The sequence below is a fragment of the Gadus macrocephalus genome, chromosome 9, assembly GCF_031168955.1.
Source record: "Gadus macrocephalus chromosome 9, ASM3116895v1".
NCBI lineage: Eukaryota > Metazoa > Chordata > Actinopteri > Gadiformes > Gadidae > Gadus > Gadus macrocephalus.
The window spans coordinates 6,074,566-6,097,907 of record NC_082390.1 but is presented as its reverse complement, the minus strand read 5'-3'; the positions used below and the strand labels follow the sequence as shown (position 1 = coordinate 6,097,907).

The 23,342-nt window shown below is 45.9% G+C and overlaps 3 protein-coding genes across 13 annotated transcripts in view; 2 read left to right on the top strand and 1 right to left on the bottom strand.

The window, feature by feature from the left end:
* The window catches only part of LOC132464191 (caldesmon-like), a 22,993-nt gene extending 16,841 nt beyond the window's left edge, over positions 1 to 6,152 (top strand). For 3 of the 8 annotated variants that reach the window (XM_060060446.1, XM_060060442.1, XM_060060443.1), the window contains 4 exons: positions 377 to 502; positions 2,371 to 2,442; positions 3,456 to 3,492; positions 5,108 to 6,152. In XM_060060446.1, coding sequence (XP_059916429.1) covers positions 377 to 502; positions 2,371 to 2,442; positions 3,456 to 3,492; positions 5,108 to 5,130 — 258 coding nt within the window. In that variant the 3' untranslated portion in view covers positions 5,131 to 6,152. Of the gene's footprint in view, positions 1 to 376; positions 503 to 2,370; positions 2,443 to 2,842; positions 2,868 to 3,455; positions 3,493 to 5,107 lie in introns of all 8 variants that reach the window. The other 5 variants (XR_009527203.1, XR_009527201.1, XR_009527202.1 and 2 more) reach the window with 5 other exon arrangements.
* Positions 6,153 to 6,595: 443 nt separating this feature from the next.
* tnnt2d (troponin T2d, cardiac) lies at positions 6,596 to 11,281 on the top strand. The gene is made up of 11 exons (XM_060060457.1): positions 6,596 to 6,744; positions 7,432 to 7,486; positions 7,596 to 7,628; positions 7,735 to 7,792; positions 7,990 to 8,106; positions 8,414 to 8,491; positions 8,615 to 8,713; positions 9,307 to 9,419; positions 9,779 to 9,869; positions 10,164 to 10,201; positions 11,027 to 11,281. The coding sequence occupies exons 2-11, from the start codon at positions 7,449 to 7,451 to the stop codon at positions 11,070 to 11,072; spliced, it is 711 nt and encodes a 236-aa protein (XP_059916440.1). The 5' UTR covers positions 6,596 to 6,744; positions 7,432 to 7,448; the 3' UTR covers positions 11,073 to 11,281.
* dnm1l (dynamin 1-like) lies at positions 10,416 to 23,133 on the bottom strand. Of its 4 annotated transcripts, XM_060060437.1 has the most exons (20): positions 22,898 to 23,133; positions 22,015 to 22,159; positions 21,525 to 21,560; positions 21,042 to 21,088; positions 20,441 to 20,512; positions 20,227 to 20,313; positions 19,975 to 20,137; positions 19,411 to 19,531; positions 19,075 to 19,206; positions 18,670 to 18,876; positions 18,103 to 18,223; positions 17,284 to 17,439; positions 16,683 to 16,772; positions 16,490 to 16,582; positions 16,262 to 16,315; positions 15,945 to 16,010; positions 13,630 to 13,785; positions 13,278 to 13,387; positions 12,704 to 12,863; positions 10,416 to 12,226 (listed from the first exon to the last, which is right to left on the bottom strand). In XM_060060437.1, exons 1-20 carry the CDS (start codon positions 22,997 to 22,999, stop codon positions 12,170 to 12,172), a joined length of 2,175 nt encoding a protein of 724 aa, XP_059916420.1. In that variant the 5' UTR covers positions 23,000 to 23,133; the 3' UTR covers positions 10,416 to 12,169. The 4 variants fall into 4 exon arrangements, with proteins under 4 accessions (XP_059916420.1, XP_059916423.1, XP_059916421.1 ...); XM_060060440.1 differs by lacking the exon at positions 15,945 to 16,010; XM_060060438.1 differs by lacking the exon at positions 21,525 to 21,560.
* Between the last annotated feature and the right edge of the window lie 209 nt (positions 23,134 to 23,342).

The window sequence follows — 23,342 nt, the reverse complement described above, 5'->3', positions numbered from 1 at the left end:
ATCAGTGGATGGATGAGTGTATGTGTGGATGGATGGATTGATTGATGGGTGAATGATTGGATGGATGGATGGATGGATGGATGGATGGACGGAAGATAGCTGGAAAGATGGATGAATAAATAAAGGGACATGGTCAGAAAAAGAGATGTACAAGCGCATTGATCTCCCTCTCTATTAGGGAGCATGAGCTGAGTTTGAACCATCATAACACTCATTCTGCCCTGTTTCATGACGACTAATAAGGATGTTGCAGGTGAAAGGTGAGGAGAGAATAGAGGATGAGAGACAACAGTACAGTAGCACAGTACAATACAAGACAGGACAGGGCTGAAGGCTTGCTGTGTATTTGGTGTTTCTCAACTGCTTCCCATGCCAGGACACTGCTGGGGTCAAAGTGGGCGTGCCCGGGCGGCTCAACAGTCTGACGGCCAAGCCTGCAGAGGCAGCTAAAGCCGCCCCCGCAGCACAGCCGGAACCAGAACCTGCACCAGCTAAAACCCCAGTAAGCCCTCAGGAAATGTCCACTTCACACACACACGCACACACACACACACACACCCACACACACACATACACACGCACACACACACACGCATACACACACACACACACCACACACGCACGCACACATACAAACACGCATACACACACACACACCACACACACACGCACACACACACACACACACACACAAGGGCACACACACAAATACATACCTATATAGAGGTCACAAGAGAGTGACAGACTGACTTGAAGACAGACAGCCTTACTGATCGACTATCAGGTATCAGGGGCCCTGCTGAGATCCTGCCTGTCCTCTAGTGACACCACATGGACAGTCCTCGCACTAGCTCTGGTCCGGATATATAAAAAAATGTGTCCACCAAGCCCCTAAACACAATCGATCTCATGACTTTGTGTTTGATATATTGTCCAATGCTTCCACATAAAGAATATCCAGTCCATGTACCTGAACGCAAGCCTCTGGGAATGCTCTGGTCAGTGTATTGCGTTGTATTGAGTCCTATTGTTAACCCACTCCATGCTCTGGCCATTGAGTCACCGTTCAGCAGTTGTGCGTCAGGTGGCCATGCCAACATACCATCTGCACCGTCAGCTCTTTGCCTCCACACAGAGGTTAGAACTGACTTGAAGTCAGTTGTTGTTTCGACACTATACTGCAACGTAGATTCAGAGTAAAGGCTCAGTTATGGTTTCACTTTGACGCAACACAATAGCCACGCAGACGCTCCGACGCAGAACCTTATTTGGTTCTGCGTCGGGTTTTAGTTAGCGGACCAATCACAGCCCTTGCTGCTGCTGCGTCGCCTCAACGCAAGGTTATCATTTTTGGGAGGCGCATGTCAGGCCCTTGTGGTGGACGGAAGGAGGGTTAAGGACGTAATGGGTCCATAAACCCCCTTGCATTGCGTCGACGTGGAACCATAACTAAGCCTTAATTGTGTTTAACGCTTGTACCGAGCAGCTGAAAGCCACGGAGACGGGCGTGACTGTAACGCTCTGACGTCAGGTCTGCAGGAAGCTAAAGTCACAACATGGCTCTCCCCATGAAAGCACCTTCGACCAAGGGTGAATCCACGGGCTCCTTGGCTCTTTATTTTAAGCGCCTCCAGTGTCGTCACGCCGTCACGCTAATAGCCCCCAGGAGATAGTCTTACGTGTTCCCCTGAAGACGGCGTTTCCACATTGGCACATTGTTGCACCACATTGTTTTCACTTGAAATTTACGAGGCGCTGGGTGTATCTTTAGTCGCTCAAACATCTCGGCATGAGAAGCTATTTCGACGGACCTCGCCAGCAGCGGTGACGTGCAGCACGACAGCGACCCATGTCGGTAGGACGATGTACTGCATCATACCTAAACGTCTGTACGTTCCTAAGTAATAATGTGACCACCTCTGTCCGACCCCTTTGTTGACCTCTGTTCTCCGCCCTGTATGTCCGTGCAACCGTACTTGTACAAAACTCTTCTGCTTTGACTCATCTCTGCCATTTTCTTGTATTTTTCTCAGCCCTGTCACTTCAGCTTTCATCCTCTTTGGAGCTTCTACTCTTCTTCTTTCCTTCCCCCTCACATGTGACCAGGTACAGTCTGAGAGTTGAGTGTTGGGCGGAGTTGATATAAATATGGTGTCCTGTCAGTCCACCAGAGAGAGATGAGAGGCAGGGACGGGCATCAGGCCAAGGGTTGTCATCATCATCCCTTTGAATGCCATTGTTATGTCACTGGACAAGGGGTGTGATGGAGGGAGGGGGGAGGGGGATTGGGAGGGATGTGAATTACATCAGCAGAGCTGTGACGTTAGATTTACAGTACACCTTCATGGATTATGTGTGTGTTATCTTTAGGAGGCCACACCAGGTCCCATCGGCAACAAGCGTGGCCAATGGGAAGCCAAGAAGGTCACCACTCCTGGAAAGGTAACAGACACACACACACACACACACACACACACACACACACACACACACACACACACACACACACACACACACACGTGCTCACACTTGCACACACATACACACAAACACACCAACACATATACACTTGCACATGTACACACATAATTAGTTTTACACACAAACTCATGCACCTACGCCCACACCCACACCTACCCATTCAACCTTAACATTCTTACACATGCAAACACACACACATTTACACACATACACATGCACACGCAAAAACACACACACACACACACACACACACACACACCGATTTATACACACAAGGATGCAGATGAGGTGAGAAGTGGTATTGTGGTTTGGTAGCTTTGTAGTAATATGGGATGTGATCCATTTTGTTTGTCTCATCCAGTCGACCTAATGGATTGGGCTAAGAGGTAATGGTTGTGTTGTGATGTGGAGATGTGGCTACGATTGAATGCACATTTTTGTGGTGAAAACACTTTTGTTAAATGAACACGCCCACTCAATAAGCACATGTTGTGTCTTTGCTGCACGTTAGGATTTTTTCCTTTCAATTCAGACATTTTAAATAAAATTAATTAATAAAGGAGACCTTTTTTGTATGTCTTTTTTGTATTTTTAGTAAAAACGGTAAAAACAATCTGAAATTGTAAATGATGTCTGAGTTGAAACTGAATTATTCTTTTGATATGCCAAGCAGCTCTGCCACGCCATTAAAGTCCCTATTGCGAGACTTTTAAATTGTATATTGCATTTCTTTAGTTACCAAGGGTCTTGAAGACTAAAAAACACATCTTAGTCAAAATATCATGTGAAAGAGATTGATGTTTTTTGCAATATTCTTGTGCTGTGCTCCAACAGTCAAATGCTGAGTGAGGCACAGGCTACGCATTTTTATAATTAAAATATTATAATTAATTGTTCAATTACCAACCAATAAGAAATAGCTTAGATCTATTTATAGAAGAAAATAATCCTAACCTTCTGTATTTCATTCACAGGTGACATTCGGGGGCAAGGGCAAGTTTGTCACAAATGGTACGTTACATTTAAAAACACTATTACAAACCATTCACCGAGGATGTGTTCAGCAGTTAGCAGTAGTTGAAGTGGGCCCCAGCAGCAAGGTATTTTTAAAGGGTGCGTGTGAGCGATGGTGGCCGTTACAGGTCAGGTCTCCCTCACAGCCTCCATGAAGTCACAAGCCCCCCATCACATGGCCGGCGCCATTCTCGTCCCCGTTGACACCCTGCCAACCTCCCAGCGCAGCTAGACTTAGCTCGGAGGTTGGCATGGTGTCAGCGGTAGCGGTTTGGCTAGCCAGTGCTAGCGGTTCGGCTAGCCAGTGCTAGCGGTTCGGCTAACCAGCCCTAGCGGTGTCCCTAGCCAGTGTTAGCTAATTCACTGGCCAGCGCTAGCGGTGCCCCTAGCCACTGTTAGCTAATTCACTGGCCAGCGCTAGCGGTGTCCCTAGCCACTGTTAGCTAATTCACTAGGCAGCAACTCGCGGTTTCGCTAGCCATTATTAGCAGTCGCGCAACACAGTCGCTCAAATGTCGTGGGTGAGTCTTGAGACATGAGAGAGCTCAGCCCAGTTGCATTGCGGTCCGTACCTCAAAAAAGAAACTTAAGAAAGGAACACCCTGTTTCGGTGACCTTGTTTGTCTGGCAGATGGTTCCACTCCAGACTCCAGACAGGGATAGCGGTCGTGTTTTTGTGCCGACGTAGTTACACCACCACCTGCAACCGCCCAGCGCGCCGCGAGCTGTCAGGCATACCGCAGGGCAGCTGCTCGAGTCCCCCATTAGCCTCGTCTGCCCGGGATTTTAACCGTTTAAGCCGCCAAGGCGTCCCAGTCCCTGGGCTTATTCCCACCGGCTATAAGAGTAAAGCCGCACCGTGTTCACAACTTAACAGTAGCGTGTGGTAGCCCGTAGCGTGTAGCATTGTAGCGTCGCTGAGGCTCGTCACCTGTATATATACAGAGTCACGCGAATGTTTGCTGTAGACAAAGCAAGAGCCAAAGCCGTGTGGTGTACATTGTTAGCCGTCGTGTCTGTGGTTCGTTAGCTGTGTATTTCCAGGTAAACTTTTCATAAAAGTTTTTCCCGATGCTTTATCTACGAGTGGAGCAGCTGCTGCACCCAGCCAGAGTATAGCGAACCATAAGAATGGCAAAGTGTTTGTGTGGGTGCGGGTGTCGGCTTCAGTCCTGAATAGTGTTCCTCATTGGTAACGTCCCCGATTCTCCATCAGAAATAGATCCCCATGGAATGAGGCAAAGGGCAAATGACAATGATACAGCTTTCAGTCACTCACACACGGCGCCCAACACAAGGCCACGAGCGAGAGAGAGAGAGAGAGAGAGGGAGAGAGAGGCGGGGGGGAGGGCAAGAGGGGCGGGGGGTTTCGGATATATAGTGGTAAACAAACGTGCTCAAACTAAAACACACACACACACATGCAATGCGATTAGTTAAGAATAAACAAATGCACAGGACATGTGTGTGTCTCCCACACACATGATTACACACTCAAGTATTTACACACCCACATGTTTCTACATTGTGTTAGCACTTTATTAACTCTGATGGACATTTTTAAGTGTTAAGTGTTGTGACCCAGAGATTTATAATTCTGTCTTCTTTACACCTTCAGCAGGCATGAGACCCTAACCAGAGACCCCCCCTCAACAACCACCCACCCCCCCACCTGACCCCAGCCAGCAGGCCGTCAGGTGCAGTGATCACCTGGACACCGTCAGCGAGGCCCAAACTTCACACCCACCTCTGAAGATAATAAAGGACCTCATTAATTGATCCTTAATTAAACCACAGATAAACCACATCTAAAATATATTTTTTGTAAATATATAGGGGGCTTGATAGAGGATAGATACCAAACGGGCTTTTTTACACTGCTATACCCTTAGACATGAACCCAATCTGCCCTCACATGGCTTCTAACATGGTTTCAACAAGGTGGTCATCCATGTCCATTCACACACATGCACTTTCACACCGCCTAGCTGTTTGATTCCCAGACCGTGCCTGATGAGACACCTAGCCGTGCACGTCATATCCAGCCATCATACACTATCCAGTGCTTAAATCTGACCACTAGCGCATTTATAATCGGTATATAATATATACTCTCCAGACGCAATCAGAGAGCATGACAGTCATACACAGTCGTTATATAAATAAAATGTATTATTATTATTATTAATATTGGGATTATTATGAGTGGGATATGGTGCTCAGAACTGCAGCCAGATCCCTACAGACCGCATCATACAGGAAGTTGCGGTCTGACAATCATGGTTTAATGTTGCTGCACGCAAAGTCACTAGCAATAATACGTGTGCGGTTACCCAATCACAAGAACACCTTTTAAGAAATAGTAGGTGAAGTAAATATACAGTTTTATATGATCTAAAAACAGGCCTATTTCAATCTGTTTGATCACAAGGTGAATTAAATATTTGCCTGGGAACGGAAATGAAAGCCTATATGTATTTGAGAGATACAATGTTCCATCTATTCTGGGCCATCCTGGGTCAAGGATTTGGGCTCCTGTTTGTTTCAAACCTGCCCCAGTTTATCAGAAGTCCTTCAGGCCTGTTGGATTCTGACTTGTTTTGTTTGAATGTGCAAACTTGTACTTGCTTTAGCAATAAAATGAGAAAAACAACAAGGATTGCCTTGCGTGGTGTTATTTTTAGTGATTGCCAAAAGTCTGTCCTACCCAAAAAATGTAGGACTGATGAAGTGTTGAAGTGTGATGAAAGAAGTGTCAAGGAATGGGACGTCGAACATGGACACGCATGCACCTTCCGTGTGTGTGTGTGTGTGTGTGTGTGTGTGTGTGTGTGTGTGCAAGCATGCCTGTGGGTCTGTGTGTGTGTGTGTGTAATGGTGTGTGTGTGTGTGTGTGTGTGTGTGTGTGTGTGTGTGTGTGTGTGTGTGTGTGTGTGTGTGTGTGTGTGTGTGTGTGTGTGTGTGTGTGTGTGTGTGTGTGTGTGTGTGTGTGTGTGTTTAGTGCCCTATTTACAGTTTAGTGTCTATGAGCATGCATGTGCTGTCACTCTGAAGGAATACGGCTTGGCCTGCTAACAATAGCAGGCCTGCTTCCCCTGCAAGGTGCCCTGCCATAGGTTGATTGAGGTCAGATGACTAGAATGGGTGTGGCTACTTATCCTTGATGCCTTCATGTTCAATCGGTTTGAATCGTGAACGTCAGGAACGGCCAGTATATCAGATCCCTTCGCTCCCTCTCGTGAGTTGCAGGTAAGGACTCTCCATTGCAAGTGCAGGTGCTATAAGCTAAGGAACCGAGTATTACTAAGTAGCTAAGTTACTTTTTGCTTAAGCCATGTTTAAAAAATAATAGATGACCTTGTAGTTAAATGGATTTGTTTGTTATTTATACAGATGGAAAATAATTCAAGGACAGATTATTAATAGACCTATTGTATTAAACCACTGCAGTTATATTCATGGTGACAAAAAATAATAAAGGGCATCGTGTTTCCTGCTTTACCGTTGATTGCTTTGATTGACCCCAAAACATGATTAAGATAAGATGCCATTGAAGCTTGTCAATCATGTCCTGTTGTGTCCTTATGCTTTTTCATAACACGTTCTCTGTCAATGTGTGGATGAATCTGCTCTTAAGACCATTTCCCGCTACATTACTAACAAAATATCGAATTTGTCTCCTCAGCTATTGCAATAACAAAAGTGAGGCTTTTGCAGTAGCAAGATTATGTTAATGTAGATATTTCCAAATGACTTGTTAATATTATAAGCAGTATATTTAACAATTTAGCAGTTTATATTTTAACAGTTAACATTAGCAAATTGTTTATAAATAAGTTATGAAGGATTGTGCTTTTAATGTCATGCCTTGCAATAAAACTATTGATAGAACTATTGACACCCTAAAAATAGCTTAACTGGGGGCCTATTTTCCAGGGTTCACAGCAAACAAAATGTCTGACACAGAAGAAGTCGCGGAGGAGGAAGTTGCGTACGTAACCAACTTAACACAAACATTTTGATACACACAACATACAGGTATACACATTATGATCTCCTTTGAACTAATCTGTTTTTGATTATCATATTTTTTCTTAAAGAGAGGAAGAGGAAGGATCAAAGCCCAAGCCTAAGTAGGTATCCATGTTGTGTTCATTAAGATAGATGGATAGATAATAAAAAGCTATGTTTTATCAACACCCTGCACAGAGCACCAAGTCACACCGAATTCTCTCACAGGTTCATGCAAAACGTCAGCGCGCCCAAGATCCCAGATGGAGATAAAGTCGATTTCGATGCAAGTACACAGACAAACACTCTCACTTACAGACACACGCACACATATACACAAACACAATTCAAGCATGCATGCACGCACACACAACCAAAAACATCCCAACCCACACCCACAGGCAAGTACATGACAAACACGCCAGAATACACACAGACACACACAACGCATACTGATGTCTTGTTTTCTAATCCTCACTCCAGGACATCCATAGAAAGCGTCTGGACAAGGACCTGTCTGAGCTTCAGTCTCTGATCGAGGCTCACTTCGTCCAGAGGAAGAAGGAGGAAGAGGAGCTCATCGCACTCGTCAGCAGGATCGTGAGTCTCCATCAGCCAGAACGATCATCAATCCTCTATCTAGTCCCATAATGTGATCACCAATAGTGTATGCTTGTGTGTGTGTGTGTGCTTATGTATGCGTGTGTGTGTGTGTATGTGCATGCACGTGTGCGTGCACGTACGTATGTGTGTGTGCACCATTCTGTATGTGTATGTGTGTGTGCGGGTATGTGTGGATGTTTGTGTGCGTGTGTGTGTGTGCGTGCATATGTGTGTGTGTGTGTGTGTGTGTGTGTGTGTGTGTGTGTGTGTGTGTGTGTGTGTGTGTGTGTGGTTGTGTGAGCAGGAGAAACGTCGCACTGAGAGATCCGAGCAGCAGAGAATCCGCGCAGAACGAGAGAAGGAGAGACAGATCAGACTTGCAGTGAGTCTCACGTTTAAATCCTCAGTGAACTCGTTATGTTGATTGATCCATTGGAGGATGATGATGATGATATGGAGGCCTGGCTCTCACCTTGAACCCTGTGCCTCTTCTATGGGCGGATAGGAGGAGAAGGAGAGGAGGGAGATGGAGGACCAACGCAAGAAGCAGGATGATGATCTGAAGAAGAAGAAGGTTCTGACCAACATGACCCACCAGCAGAAGGTAAACTGAAACCAAACTTCATCAAACCTGATGGGAACAACACCAGCTTCAGAGAGTTAGAAACCAAACCAGTAAACCTGATGGGAACAACACAAGCTTCAGAGAGTTAGAAACCAAACCAGAAAACCTGATGGGAACAACACAAGCTTCAGAGAGTTAGAAACCAAACTAGTTAACCTAACGGGAACAACGCCAGCTTCAGAGAGTTAGAAACCAGACCAGTTAGAAACCAGACCAGTTAGCCTGATGGGAAAAGGTTTTGTGCTCCTTGGATTCTCCATAACAGTTATAACTGTGATGTAGCAGAAGTCAATGTAATTTTTATTTTCATCCAGGAACAGTTTATCGGAAGGCTCCTCACAGTATGATATAACAGTGCTGAGACGATATGTATTACGATTCCGTTGATACTGCAATAGGCTATGATATTTCGTACTCGGGTCACTTTTATATATTTTGTGGTCTAACGCTGAGGTTCGGGTTTTAATTTTTATACTGAATGAGTGTGAGACAGAAAAACAGAAATTTGTCAAAAAAATCTATTGAGTCAACATAACAATATTTACTGAAATGTTGACGTTTGACTCCCACAGGGTGACACCAGAAAGGGCGCCAAGAAGCAGACAGAGAGGGAGAAGAAGAAGAAGATCCTGGCTGATCGGAAGAAACCTCTCAACGTCGACCATCTCAACGAGGACAAACTGAAGTACGGCAGCTTCTGCATCTACACTCTTCAACCACTGGGGGCACTAGAACCAATGAGGCCTTTCTGTGATTTTTTTAAGTATAGTGAAAGATGATTATGTAACATATTCTGTTTGGTGGGCTAAAAGGGTCTTACAACAGTGAGTGGTGGCCCCAGTGGGAATCGAAACCCTGGCGCCTTGGTGTAAATATAATTTTATATATGCCGATCGAGACAATGAATGAGCTAGACATGACTATGAACGAATGAAGGAATGAATGAATGGATTGATGATTTCAATCGCTAAGATAAGCCAATGTAACTAAATTCACTCCATAACCAGCTAATAAAAGGGTGTTTGTTTGATTGGTTGTGTTTAGGGAGAAGGCCAATGAGATGTGGCAGTGGATGATGGAGCTGGAGGCCACCAAGTATGACCTTGCAGAGAAGTTCAAAAGGCAAAAGTATGACGTAAGTCACCTAAAGCACAAAACAAGCAAGGATTTCCCAAAAATAAAGATCTTTTTTTTTTTTATTATTATTTTTGAACTAAATGTCACTATATGTCAAATCTCAGAGGTTCTTAAAAAGTGTCACCTTTTTAAGAACCTCTGGTCTTATTTTGTATATTGCTTCCACTCTGGGTAATGTAATTATTTGAGGTAAAAGGTGAGGTGGCATTCTAGGATATTTTCCCTGTTACGTTACCGTGTTTACCAACTGTAATTCAAACGTTAATTTCCATTTACCAATGTGTCCCAACAGATTAACCAGCTTCTGGCTCGCGTCTCGGATCACCAGAGGTAAGCAGTCCGACATCTTTTATGATGTGTAACCCACTGAGCATTAAGCCAATGAATCCTCTAATGAAGAAGCTATTTAACAGTCCAAGTTACAAAGTACAGGTTATACCTTTGACATTGAAAATTAATCAATTCTCATGTCCTCAATAGGAGAAGGCCGATAATTAACCTCATCCATCCTACAGTTAAATACACAAATAATACTAAAATCATATCCAGTGTTCATCTTATTATTTATTTAACACTTGTTTTAATGCTAAACCAGATCACTCCATCAAACTCACTCATCACGTTCAACCATCCCAAATGAAAAACATTTGTCAAATGTATTTGCATTGTACGTTGCATCAAATCAGCTTTAGATGGCAAAAGTATTGCAATTATAGACATAACATTACATTAGAATAGTGCATGTACATATGCCACGGTCTAAAATATCAGCTTACTAATATTATTCTGTTGTGACAAATAGTTAAATCCTTATACACATGATCCTGGGGAATCAAAAGGCTTGAGTTGTCTAATCTTGTGTTACATTTAGAAAGCGGTGGCAAAAGTCAACAGCCAAAATAACCTTACACTTTACACACACTCGCACTCCACACGCTATAGAAGGGACCCGATAAGCATGAATTTGACCATTTGGGAAACACAAGCAACAGCGAAAGAAAAAATACTGACAGCCAAAATAAACCATTGATACATTTTAACGTAACACTACATGAACAAATGTGCTGCTTCAAAAAACCAACATGGGTGTCTAATCACACTTCTGCTGAGGCTTGGCTCACAAATGACTTGTTCTTGAACGCCTCTCTCCTCTAGTGCCAAAGGTCGCGGCAAGGGCAAATTGGCGGGCCGGCTGAGGTGAAGGAGCACCCTGGAGGGAGTCGGGGGCGGAGCTTGAGTCGGGGGCGGAGCTTGAGTCGGGGGCGGAGCTTGAGTCAGGGGCGGGGCTCGACTCTGCTCAGGAGCCCGGGGCCCCGGGTGATTCTGGGTGGTCGTTCCTCCTTTTTGTGTTGAGCTACATTTCAAAACATCTGTGTATCACGTCAATAAACAGGTCATCATACATTCATATCAGGAGTCTCAGTGTGTGATGCATTTTTTTCTTGTGGCACGTCGACAGGGTGAGCTTTACACAAAAAAAAAAAAGAAGAAACGGACCAAATACATGTGCACGTTCAAAGCACAGACAGTGGTCAGGTGAATGAGTCGTGTAGGCCTAGCAATCAGATAAATCAGTTGCAGACTGTTTTTTGAAACACAGAAGGATGTTTACTCTATACACCATGAGACAGGAAGCGAGCTTAGCGTTGTTACATGCGATGGAGAGGCCAAAAAAAAACAAAAAAAACGTTCTTATAGAAAAATAAAACGCACAAAATACCTTTATTAATTTTTTTTACGTCCTCCGTACAACGGAGTTCCAAAGGACATTTAAAAGAAGTGCATTTCTTTGGATAGAGCAGCAGCAGTAAACCTATTTTTGCGAATAATAATACCTCATAACTTAAAAGAGAGATGGAGCCGAGGATAAGGAGGAAACAGCATGTACACAACTCGGCATGTACACAACTCAGCATGTACACAACTCAGCATGTACACAACTCAGCATCTCCACATATGCACAATATCCAAACTCAGCCCCAGCAGAACCTCCGCGCACGGCCTCTGCCGTCCATTACAAACAATAGTTGTTCCACAAAAAGAATAAAAAAAGCATTTGCCATGTATACGAGGCCACGAGAGAGACAGATACGCTGCCCTCTGGATTATATTTCAGAGTCCGTGTTCCACATACAACCCGATAGTACCTTGCATACTGACACCAGTGCCTTTTTGTTCAAGTTGTCCTGTGTTTGGGGGGTGGCAGGGTGGTGTTTGGGTACAGGGCTGGTGGGGGGGGGAGGGGGGGGGGTGGCTGTGGAGGTAGGATCGATGGATGGGGGGGGGGGGGGGAACCCCTCACCACATGTGGGTTTCTCTGATCTCGGCTATCACCTGGCTGGCCTTCTGCAGCGCCTGTGGACGGACGGAGAGCAGCGTTAACGCCACGCCAAGAGGACAACACCTTAGGCAGGACGCCCAGCGACCCAGGTTCGATTCCATATATCGAACATATCGCCATGCAATATATTTGATTATTTTCCGAAAGTAAAATCAAGTAATAAACGGCTCAATTATGGGAAAAATCATAATCACGATTATTTTGGTAAATATTGAAATCATGATTATTCAAACGATTATTTTTGACTTTGAAAACATGTTTTTATTCAGCATGTCTCTCAGATCTTTTTTTTTGTAACTGAGGACTGAAATTTTGCCTTCAAAAAATACACAAAATGGTCAAAAAGAAAATGTTCCAATCTAAAATGATTTACAGATATGTATCCAGCTGTAAAAAAATAAAAATCTAAAAACTCCATTATGTTAATTTTGCGATCGTTTGACGCTAAAATCGAAATCGCGATCAAAAGTCGATTAATCGCCCAGCCCTACCTTGAGCATGTCGGCGGCCTCGAAGCGCCGCTGGGCCATGTCCTCGGACTCAGTGAGCAGGTCGTCCAGCAGGCCCGACTTGTACAGCTGCCCCACCAGCTCACTCTGCAGGCAGTCCTTCACGTGGTTCACCAGGAAGTGCATCACCGCCTTGGGGACACTGGGGAGGGAGAGGGGGGGGGGGGGGGGAGAGGGGGGGTCAGGGGAGACCAGCGTCACCATTGGCTGTTCGGGTCGCGTGGTTGGGACGTCTTTGCTCAAGGGTCTGTGCAGAGTGCGGACATTGGGGTTGGAACCCAGGAACTTTAGGCTGGGAATCACCATCTATGCTATCCCAGCCCCATCACCAAAGACAGACATAAAACAGACAGATAGAAACAGACAAATAGACCGACAGACAGAAAGACAGCCATAGCCACGACAGACGGACAGACAGACAGACAGACATCCATAGCCACGACTGACAGACAGACAGGCAGACAGACAAGATAAAATGAGGAATAGTAAAAGTGCTGATCGGTTTTTTACTGAATGAGGTCAGACCCCGAACATGTAAACAGTGTTTCGTGCTCACCTGTCTTGGATGTTTTTCCGGACGATGAGGAAGTAGGACTTGATGAGCCTCTCGATGACCTCACAGTCCCGCTGCTCCCGGGCGGACAGTTTCCTGGCGACGGGCACGGGCTGAAAGGCAGAGCGAAGCTCGTCAGGAAGCAGCTCAACGCCACGGAAACACAAAAGGAACACACACTCACGCAATGACTCCTCCACCAGAAAGACTACAAAACAAATATAAATAAATCAACCCGATGAAAAGCCCTAATGCTTATTAAACACTGCAATGAACAAGTTGGGGCCACAAAAACTACAAAAAACATGACCATGTATAATCAAAGACATTAAGTTAAGACGAAAGGGGGACTCACGACGTCCAGGAGGTTGACGGCGTTGCCCCTCATGGGGCTGGGGGGGAAGGCGTTCTTGTCCCCAGGCATCCCGTCCTCCTTCTTCAGCATGCCCCTCCAGCCCCCCGTCCCCCCGTCCACCTGCTCGGCCCCCGCCTGGGGCCCGCCGGCCGTCCCCTGGAGAGGGGGCGAGACAATGTGACATGTGAGGGAGAGTGGGACATTCGAGTGAGAGACATTCGAGAGTGAGAGAGAGAGAGAGAGAGACAATAGAGACAGAGACAGAGAGAGAGCCAGAGAGAGGTATCCGTTTTTTGCATGCTTTCATAGATTACGGCAAATCACATGAAGAACCATGTGAAGAACCATGTGAAGAACCATGTGAAGAACCATGCGTGCTGGGCTGGTTCCGCCGTTCCATCCAGAACCAGGATGAGTTCAGTGAGAAGGAGGAATCCCAAAGGTTAATAAAATCACACAGTCAGCATGGACGGATGGTTTATTCGGTTGTCCTTGCATCCGACAGGAAGGCTGGACCATAAAGCCCTGACTTGGTATGTGGACAATGCACATCACCAAGGCTAGGGAGGGTTATTACAGAACACAAACGCTCACGGGGCCAATCTGATGGACGCAAGGAACACCATGCTGGGCTTTGCTATAGTCCGGGTATAGTAGTGACAAGCAACCACAAGCTGCGTTAGAAGGTGCTTCCAACACTCACACAGAGAGACAGAGACAGACAGACAGACAGACAGACAGACAGACAGACAGACAGACAGACAGACAGACAGACAGACAGACAGACAGACAGACAGACAGACAGACAGACAGACAGACAGACAGACAGACAGACAGACAGACAGACAGACAGACAGACAGACAGACAGACAGACAGACAGACAGACAGACAGACAGACAGACAGACAGACAGACAGACAGACAGACAGACAGACAGACAGACAGACAGACAGACAGACAGACAGACAGACAGACAGACAGACAGACAGACAGACAGACAGACAGACAGACAGACAGACAGACAGACAGACAGACAGACAGACAGACAGACAGACAGACAGACAGACAGACAGACAGACAGACAGACAGACAGACAGACAGACAGACAGACAGACAGACAGACAGACAGACAGACAGACAGACAGACAGACAGACAGACAGACAGACAGACAGACAGACAGACAGACAGACAGACAGACAGACAGACAGACAGACAGACAGACAGACAGACAGACAGACAGACAGACAGACAGACAGACAGACAGACAGACAGACAGACAGACAGACAGACAGACAGACAGACAGACAGACAGACAGACAGACAGACAGACAGACAGACAGACAGACAGACAGACAGACAGACAGACAGACAGACAGACAGACAGACAGACAGACAGACAGACAGACAGACAGACAGACAGACAGACAGACAGACAGACAGACAGACAGACAGACAGACAGACAGACAGACAGACAGACAGACAGACAGACAGACAGACAGACAGACAGACAGACAGACAGACAGACAGACAGACAGACAGACAGACAGACAGACAGACAGACAGACAGACAGACAGACAGACAGACAGACAGACAGACAGACAGACAGACAGACAGACAGACAGACAGACAGACAGACAGACAGACAGACAGACAGACAGACAGACAGACAGACAGACAGACAGACAGACAGACAGACAGACAGACAGACAGACAGACAGACAGACAGACAGACAGACAGACAGACAGACAGACAGACAGACAGACAGACAGACAGACAGACAGACAGACAGACAGACAGACAGACAGACAGACAGACAGACAGACAGACAGACAGACAGACAGACAGACAGACAGACAGACAGACAGACAGACAGACAGACAGACAGACAGACAGACAGACAGACAGACAGACAGACAGACAGACAGACAGACAGACAGACAGACAGACAGACAGACAGACAGACAGACAGACAGACAGACAGACAGACAGACAGACAGACAGACAGACAGACAGACAGACAGACAGACAGACAGACAGACAGACAGACAGACAGACAGACAGACAGACAGACAGACAGACAGACAGACAGACAGACAGACAGACAGACAGACAGACAGACAGACAGACAGACAGACAGACAGACAGACAGACAGACAGACAGACAGACAGACAGACAGACAGACAGACAGACAGACAGACAGACAGAGAGAGAGAGAGAGAGAGAGAGAGAGAGAGAGAGAGAGAGAGAGAGAGAATGTGGGCAGTGCCATGCCACCAGCAGGCAGTTGGTGGATGGGGGTGGTCAACACACCTTGGGGACCTCCCCCTCAGAGGGCTCCGTGGGGGACAGAGGGTGCCCACCGGGGCCCTTAAGGGACTAAAGAGAGAGAGAACAGAGAAAGAAAGGCAGGAGAGGACAGAAGGCCTTATGGACAGAGTCAAGAGATGCAGAACTGGACTTCAACGTGGAGGAAGAGAAGAAGCTTTTGTGAAAGAGACCCTGCACTGTCAAGGGTTTGTCAGGTCATCAAAACCTGCTCCAAACCCAGACTCTATACATGTGGGAATAGTGGAAGATACCATGTTGGAGGGCTTATAGGGGGGGTTCTAACACCAGGTGAACTGTACCTTATCCCGGGGCACGGAGGAGGGCAGTTCCCGCATCCTGTTGCGTCGCTGTTCCTATAAGACCGGGGAAAAGATGAATTATGATTCAAAACTGTAAATGAATATTGTTTTGTTTCATTTAATCCTAGCACGTGTCTCGCTCATCTCCGATTGTCCCTTGGAGTCGTAACATGAGGTCCGTGCACATCACACACCCCACCGCCACACCGGGTACGAACTCAGTCCTACCTCTATGTTGTTGTTCATCAGGCCACAGGCGTCTGCAAAGTCCGGGTGCTTGGTGTTGATGTAGGCTAGCTCAATGGCCACCAGGTTGTGGACCTGTAGGGGGGGAGGAAACAACACCGTCTCCTCAGGTTAGCTGAAGGAGCACTCAGACGGACCTCAGACCTCTCTCCGGGAGCCTCAGCGGCGGACTGACCATCTCGTTGGTGACCGGCAGGCGTTTCCTCAGCAGGGACGTGACCACCTCCACGATGGCGTCGTGGAGTTTGGGGAACCGCAGCAGCTCCTGGGCACGTTCAGGTACAGGGGTACAGCCAATGAGGCGACAGCATGGGGCACTGCTATTTATGGTCTTAAAAAGGTGACCTATTATGCCACCAGGCGTGACTGTGATTAGCCGTTACAGGCCGTTTTGAAAATCTGCCTCTTCTGACATCAGAAGTGGGCGTGTCCACCTAGATGCATGACGATAGATGAGCAACCTTTGCTCCAGTCCACTGGGTAGGATGGTAGACTGATTTGCTCCAGCACACATCTAGGTGGACACGCCCCCTTGTGACGTCAGAAGAGGCCGATTTTTAAAAAAGGCTTGCAACGGCTAATCACACGCACAACTGGCGGCACTGTATAATATGTCCCCTTTAACTTTATTGATCAGAATCAAATCAACATAGAGTCTATTTAAAATAATTTAAATATTTAACCTTGTCGTTTTTTTTTGGTCAGCAAAACTAAAATCAGAGTTTTTTGTTTGGAGTGTTTATGAGTGACTGAGTGCGGGCTGTGCTGCCCCCTACCTGCGTGCTGTAGTTACTGCAGTGCTGGATGATGCGCTGCATCTCCTCGTGCACCAGCTCCACGCAGCGCAGGCTGGGCTCCTCTAGGCGCTTCACCTGCCGCTTCACCAGCAGCTCGAAGGACACCTCGGGCACGAACAGGGCCGGCCGCGGGCCCTGGGGACCCACACACACACACACACACACACACACACACACACACACACACACACACACACACACACACACACACACACACACACACACACACACACACACACACACACACACACACACACACACACACACACACACACACACACACACACAGAGTCTCTGGTTAGTTAGATGCTTCTTTGACTGTATTGATTCTTGTTTGGTAACAGAGATATTCTACCATACAAAACTAGTTTGCTGAAGCTTTCAATACGTGTATTTTTTCTACAGCAACCAATTACATGGTGTTGATTTGAAAACCTTTACAGACCCTTTTAACAAGTTTAATAGTGCTGGCCGAGTTCATATTCGCTTCCAGTGCCTCCAGCAACATGATTGGTCGAAATAAATATGAAGCAAAAGACAGACTGATTTGTGAGACTACTGTTCCTCCAATCATGACTAGTTCTCTGTCTTCATGCTATAAATGTTTGTGGTGTAGAAGATGCTCGGTTATAGACTATGGCTGCATTTCTCGATGGTCATGGTTTCATTGAACATACACTCGCTCTCAGCCGCTGCAATTTTCTACAACAAAAGGCTTATAATTAAGCTCTACAACAATGTTGTGGTTGACCAGGGTAGCAGCAAGAGATTACAAAAGAAAATGGACGCCGAACAAACCGTTGCATTTCTGATGGCCGTGAGCACATCTATGGTGGTCAGACCCCCCAGAGGGTCAACTGACTCCAGTGTTCGTCCAAATGTCTCGTGGAAGATGTAACAGATTCTAGCGCCACCACACCTACAAGGGAAAACAAAGACAGTCCAAAGAAAACACACATGAGCGGGTCGCACACTGGATAAAGACTCGATTTAATTTGGAAGGAAGATTATATTTAAGGTCTTAGATGGGCCCAACTCCAGTTAAATGGGTGACAATGGGTGCCAGTGGTGCGCCAATGTTTTGAGCAGGGCCTTAAGTTATATCCCACTTTATCTTGTGACTTAGACTTCATAGAACACTGCATGTGCCGTTCGCGACCGACTTTAGATCGTCGGCTCTGGTTGTCTTTTTACAGAATGGAAACATTTACCAGCCAAGCCTTAGGGGTTAAATATAGCCATCAATGGCAGGTGGTAGCAGGTGTTAATATTGGACCAGCATTAGAAGCACCTGCTACACCGACACTCGACGCCAGCACCCCCTAGTGGTGCAACCGAGGCACTGGGAGGAGAGAGGCCACTCACAGTTCGGTGGTCTCGATGTACTTGGCCGTGCCCTCTATGGTGTGGCAGTACTCTGCGGCGAACTTGGTGATGAGCTGCAGCAGCGTGGAGCTCTTGTCGTCCACGGGCTCTCCGTAGCCGCTCAGCATGGACTGATACTGGGCCGCCAGCACGTTGATCCTGGTCTTCAGCTCGGGAAGACAGTCCCTGATGTGGTGCATGAGCAGTCTGCAAGCAATGGACCACACGTGTTTACAATCGGGTACGTCTGAGGACACACTCCGGTATATACTGCCATGAGGGGGTGGACAGGGCGTCTGAACAGAGGATGCGGAGGAACCTTAGAGGCAGTCGATAAGTAAGGAAGATATCCATGCATTTTGTGGATACGTGATGAGAGTTGGTTGGCAGTGGAACAGCCGTCACCTGTTTAATGTTTTAGCCAGGTACTTGGTTCCGTTCCGGTTGGCCAGGGAGGGGTATTTCTTCTGGAGGAAGGCGTACTCGTCACGGATGGCGTCCGCCACGAGCTTCTTATTGTTGATGTCCAGCTGGCTCCTAGGAGAAGGTAAACCCAGAGCGTTCTCGTGAAGGTAATACGCGTTGCACCACTGCCTCGCTCTACACCAAAAAACGATTTACTCTAAAAAGGTGCTGTGGAGTTGGGCCGGGGCAATCATCCACACCAGCAAAGAACCCAATTTGGTACCGGTACGTCGTAACATAACGATACACTATTATATTTTGCATGGCTATAATGACCTGTTGACCACGCCGATCAGACCCAGCCTGACCGGGATCACCCTGCCCATCAACACGTCCATGGCGTCCGTGCCGGCGTCCATCAGGTCCAGCTTGGTCACCACCGCCAGCGTCCTCCGCCCTGATAGCGCCAACAGGACAGTGTCAGTGCTGATGAGGTGGACCCGAGGGAGGACTAGGGCTGAACCATTAATCGGATCAAACCGACATCGCAATGTAGTAGAACGGGAAGGCTGGGCATAAAAAAATTATAATATATATGCTATATATATATATATATATATATATATATATATATATATATATATATATATATATATATATTTGCTTCCAATGGTGTGTTCATTGTACTACAGAATGATTAATCACTTGTTTAGGGAAAAATACAGAACATAAGCGAAATTATGCGAAAAATCGCATAATGAATCCCAGTCACAATATTGTTTTTTAATAGTCGCAATTCGATTTTTTTTCCCAAAATCTTTTAGCCCTAGTGAGGACATGAACGGGGCAGCGGTCTGAGGAGAGAGAGACGGAGATGTATAGTGTATTGTATATGTTCACCTTCGGGGTCGACGTCGCGAGCCACCTTGAGGGCCTCGGAGGTAGCCATGTCCGTGTTGGCGGCCGTCACGGCCAGGATGATGGAGTTGGGGTTGGAGATGTACTTCAGGATAAGGTCTCGGATCTGGAGCTCGATGTCGTTGGGCTGGTCGCCCACGGGGACCTGAGGAAGCAGCGCGCGTTTAGAACACCCTGCGGCCGGGACACGTTATGGTGATCTGCTTTCAGATGATGGATTGGTTTTGTTCGCACCTTTGTCAGTCCAGGGAGGTCCACCAATGTCAGGTTCACGACATGAGGAGAGAAGACTTTGAGGTGGATGGGCTCGTCACTGACCCCCTGGGGGGAGAAACAGGTTCTTGGGTTACTTTACAAAATGTACAGTTTGAGATCACTGGATCCCATCTCAAATATGAGTACTTGGTCTTGCTAAATACATTCATTTGAACTGTTCTGGTTAGCAAACCTTGTTTGTGCCGGATAATCTTTCGGTTTCCGCCTCGATTTCCTGTCTGATTTCCTCAAAATCGGTATATATCTGAAACAACGTAAAATAGGTCAGAAGGAAACAATGAACATTTGACTGTTCTGTATGAGGGTGATAATGACCCTGCGGAACACGATAAACCTGTCCATCCATTGCAAAATGTAATTTAACTATAGTACTACTTTACTTCGATTACCTATTATTATCCAGAGTTTCATTAACCAAAGAAATGCATGAGGATTTCAACATTCTAAAACAAAACAGGATATTAATTCACTGAGAAGCCTGCCTAACATAGTAATCCATTGTTGTGAGGCTCTAGAATCACAAGGTGGTCATGTGGACACTCTTGTTTCCTCAGTATTTTTTCCAATATAAATACACTACAAGAATAATGTTGGGAGCTGATTCAAAATAAATAGGAAACAATACTCCAAAAAATAAATGAGTCACTGACCCATAAAATGATATCAGGTAACCATTCTATAGCCAAAATAACTTATTTTACAATTGTATCTGACTCAACCTTCATGTGTCACCATCAAGCGAATAGGATAAGGGAGGGTCTGGGTGTGAATACCTTATTCTTGGTGTGAAGGAATTTGCCCCATTCATCTCCATCAATGCCTAGAGAAAACACACACACAAAAAGCAAAGTTGACAGCTGTCCCCTTGAGAAAGCTTTTGTTTGTTTTTTTGCTTGCTCAGATGGGATGGGTGGCTAAAAAAAAGTTTGAAGCGAGGGCATGGAACAATTGCATAAACCGTTCCAAAACAACAGCAGTAGGGGCCAAAAACAGAGGAACTATAGTGTGGGATATTATGGGACGCACACGCCTGTAAGCATATACTGATGTTTCTGAAATAAAGCTATAAATGAAAAAAACAGTACTGGGATGATAAGATTAAATTCAGAATTGTGGACTCCTTAGTTTTGTTATACAACAAGAGAGTAGTAGAAGAATCCAGTTTAATAAGAGGCAGGGTGGGAACGGCAACAACAGAAATGGGGTAGCTGCTAAGCACAGACGAAAAAAATAATAAAAATGGCCGAAAGGGAGACCTTGATTAAGGCGTCCATTTTTCCTGGATTTGGATTCTGTAGTTAAGAAGAAATGACAGGAGAAGTATACAGGGGGGTTATCCCAGGGTAAACCGCAGCTACTGCATGTAATGCTGCAGCATTGCAGTGCTAGTGATGCTATTTACACAGCTGGGGACTAGAGTGACCCCACTTTCATCCACAAAACTTTGCCTAGTCCACTGTTGGATACCTGGTCACTACAGGTAAAGGACACTTCAATATACAAAACGCTGACTTCACATAATCAGACTGAGCTGCCATTGTACACAGGTTCATACTTTCACTTTGTCATGACCTCAAAATACCACACAATACTGTCAAGTGTTTTCAAACACACCTTATATGTTGAGTCATAAACAAAGCCAGTTGCCTATTGTAACTAAAAAGGCACATGCGTTGTGAGGGAACTAAGTAACCAACAACAATGTCATATATAATCAGGCCAATTAAGAAACAAGTTTGGCATTACCATTTTCCTCAAATGTTTTCCTGCGGTCTTCTGTGTCGATGTGAACCAGCTGGAGGATGAGGGGCCGGCGTGTGACTATACCGGTCCCGCGAGGAAGGAGGTCTCTGCCAACCAGACTTTCTAACACAGAACTCTTCCCACTGCTCTGTAAACACAACAACCGCAACACAGCTTAGAGAAGTGAGATGCAATGATGACCTCACTTTATCTGTGAACTATGAACTTCCACACCACTTGATTCTGGTGTTCGGCTCTATAGGATACCGAGAATACTTGGTGACTAAATGCCCTTGGATTTTAAGTCTTGGAGGGCTAGCCAAATCTAACCTTAAGTGTGTTTGACCCATACTGCAACGGTCCATGCCAAAGGACTTAGGCTGTGGCATCCTATTAGCTAGTGTGCTGGTGAGAGTAACCATTTCACAGAAAGTGTCTTTCCTAATCCAATCAGACTGCACTGTTTGGAAAAAGTTACCAAGTGTTAATAAAAATCAGTTGACACTTCGTTTGGATGTGGTTCTGAAAACATGACAACCAACTAATATTCTCCTTGTAAGTATGTGTTGAACTGAACATATCCTATTTTGGAGAATCAACTATCATTGCATGGACATATCATAGCAGCAAACTAGTGTGACAGCTCGTTTGACAGTGCGACAGATGCTAGTGATTGAGAAAGTGTGAAATGAGTGACGCACATCGTTGTTATTGCTTGACAAACGTATCTACTCAGACACTTATACAGAGGTCTCAACGATGGGAGCAGACTGCATTACATAGCCAGACAAAATATATGTAAACACATGTGAGAGACGCATACACGTTTCCTGCAGATGAAGTGATGCTAGCCTGTTAGCTTCACCAGCTAACTCGTTCCTCATACCTGCGTTCCAACGACCACTATCTGCGGCAAATGTATGATATCCGCGCCGACCGTGTTAAATACGTCCTGTAATTTATTTATGACAGGTATCAGGGCCTCCATAGTTATAGTCCTGTGCTTCACCTTTACCCTCAAATAACGTACTACTACCTTGTTGGACACAAAGTCATTCAATGCCCCTCAGCTAGTTTCTCTGGCACATCTAGCCTCTCTGAACCACAACGATTGGAACGCTTCGGTGTTGCATCATGGGATATTGAGTTGAAGAGAAGTTTTCTCAACTGTTCCGACGCGAGGACCCTTCAAGTAGTAAACTACATTTCCTAGAGTGGACAATATCGTCGCACATGTCCAAGGAGGGAGGCACTCTTTTCAGACAACGGTATCTGTAAAGTAATGAGGGTCATTTGCATAAATGCAAAGTCTTGGCACGTAAGTCTTCATC

What these genes read in the sequence shown, in the direction of transcription:
- tnnt2d (XM_060060457.1), top strand. Translation starts at nt 7,449, where the DNA reads ATGTCTGACACAGAAGAAGTCGCGGAGGAGGAAGTTGC. An exon ending in TCGCACTCGTCAGCAGGATC is followed by an intron (nt 8,107 to 8,413) that starts GTGAGTCTCCAT and finishes TTGTGTGAGCAG; the next exon opens with GAGAAACGTCGCACTGAGAG. An exon ending in ACATGACCCACCAGCAGAAG is followed by an intron (nt 8,714 to 9,306) that starts GTAAACTGAAAC and finishes TGACTCCCACAG; the next exon opens with GGTGACACCAGAAAGGGCGC.
- dnm1l (XM_060060437.1), bottom strand. Translation starts at nt 22,999, where the DNA reads ATGGAGGCCCTGATACCTGTCATAAATAAATTACAGGACGTATTTAAC. An exon ending in CGGCCATCAGAAATGCAACG is followed by an intron (nt 17,440 to 18,102) that starts GTTTGTTCGGCG and finishes GTGGGTCCCCAG; the next exon opens with GGCCCGCGGCCGGCCCTGTT. An exon ending in CGGAAAAACATCCAAGACAG is followed by an intron (nt 12,864 to 13,277) that starts GTGAGCACGAAA and finishes CTCCCTCCCCAG; the next exon opens with TGTCCCCAAGGCGGTGATGC.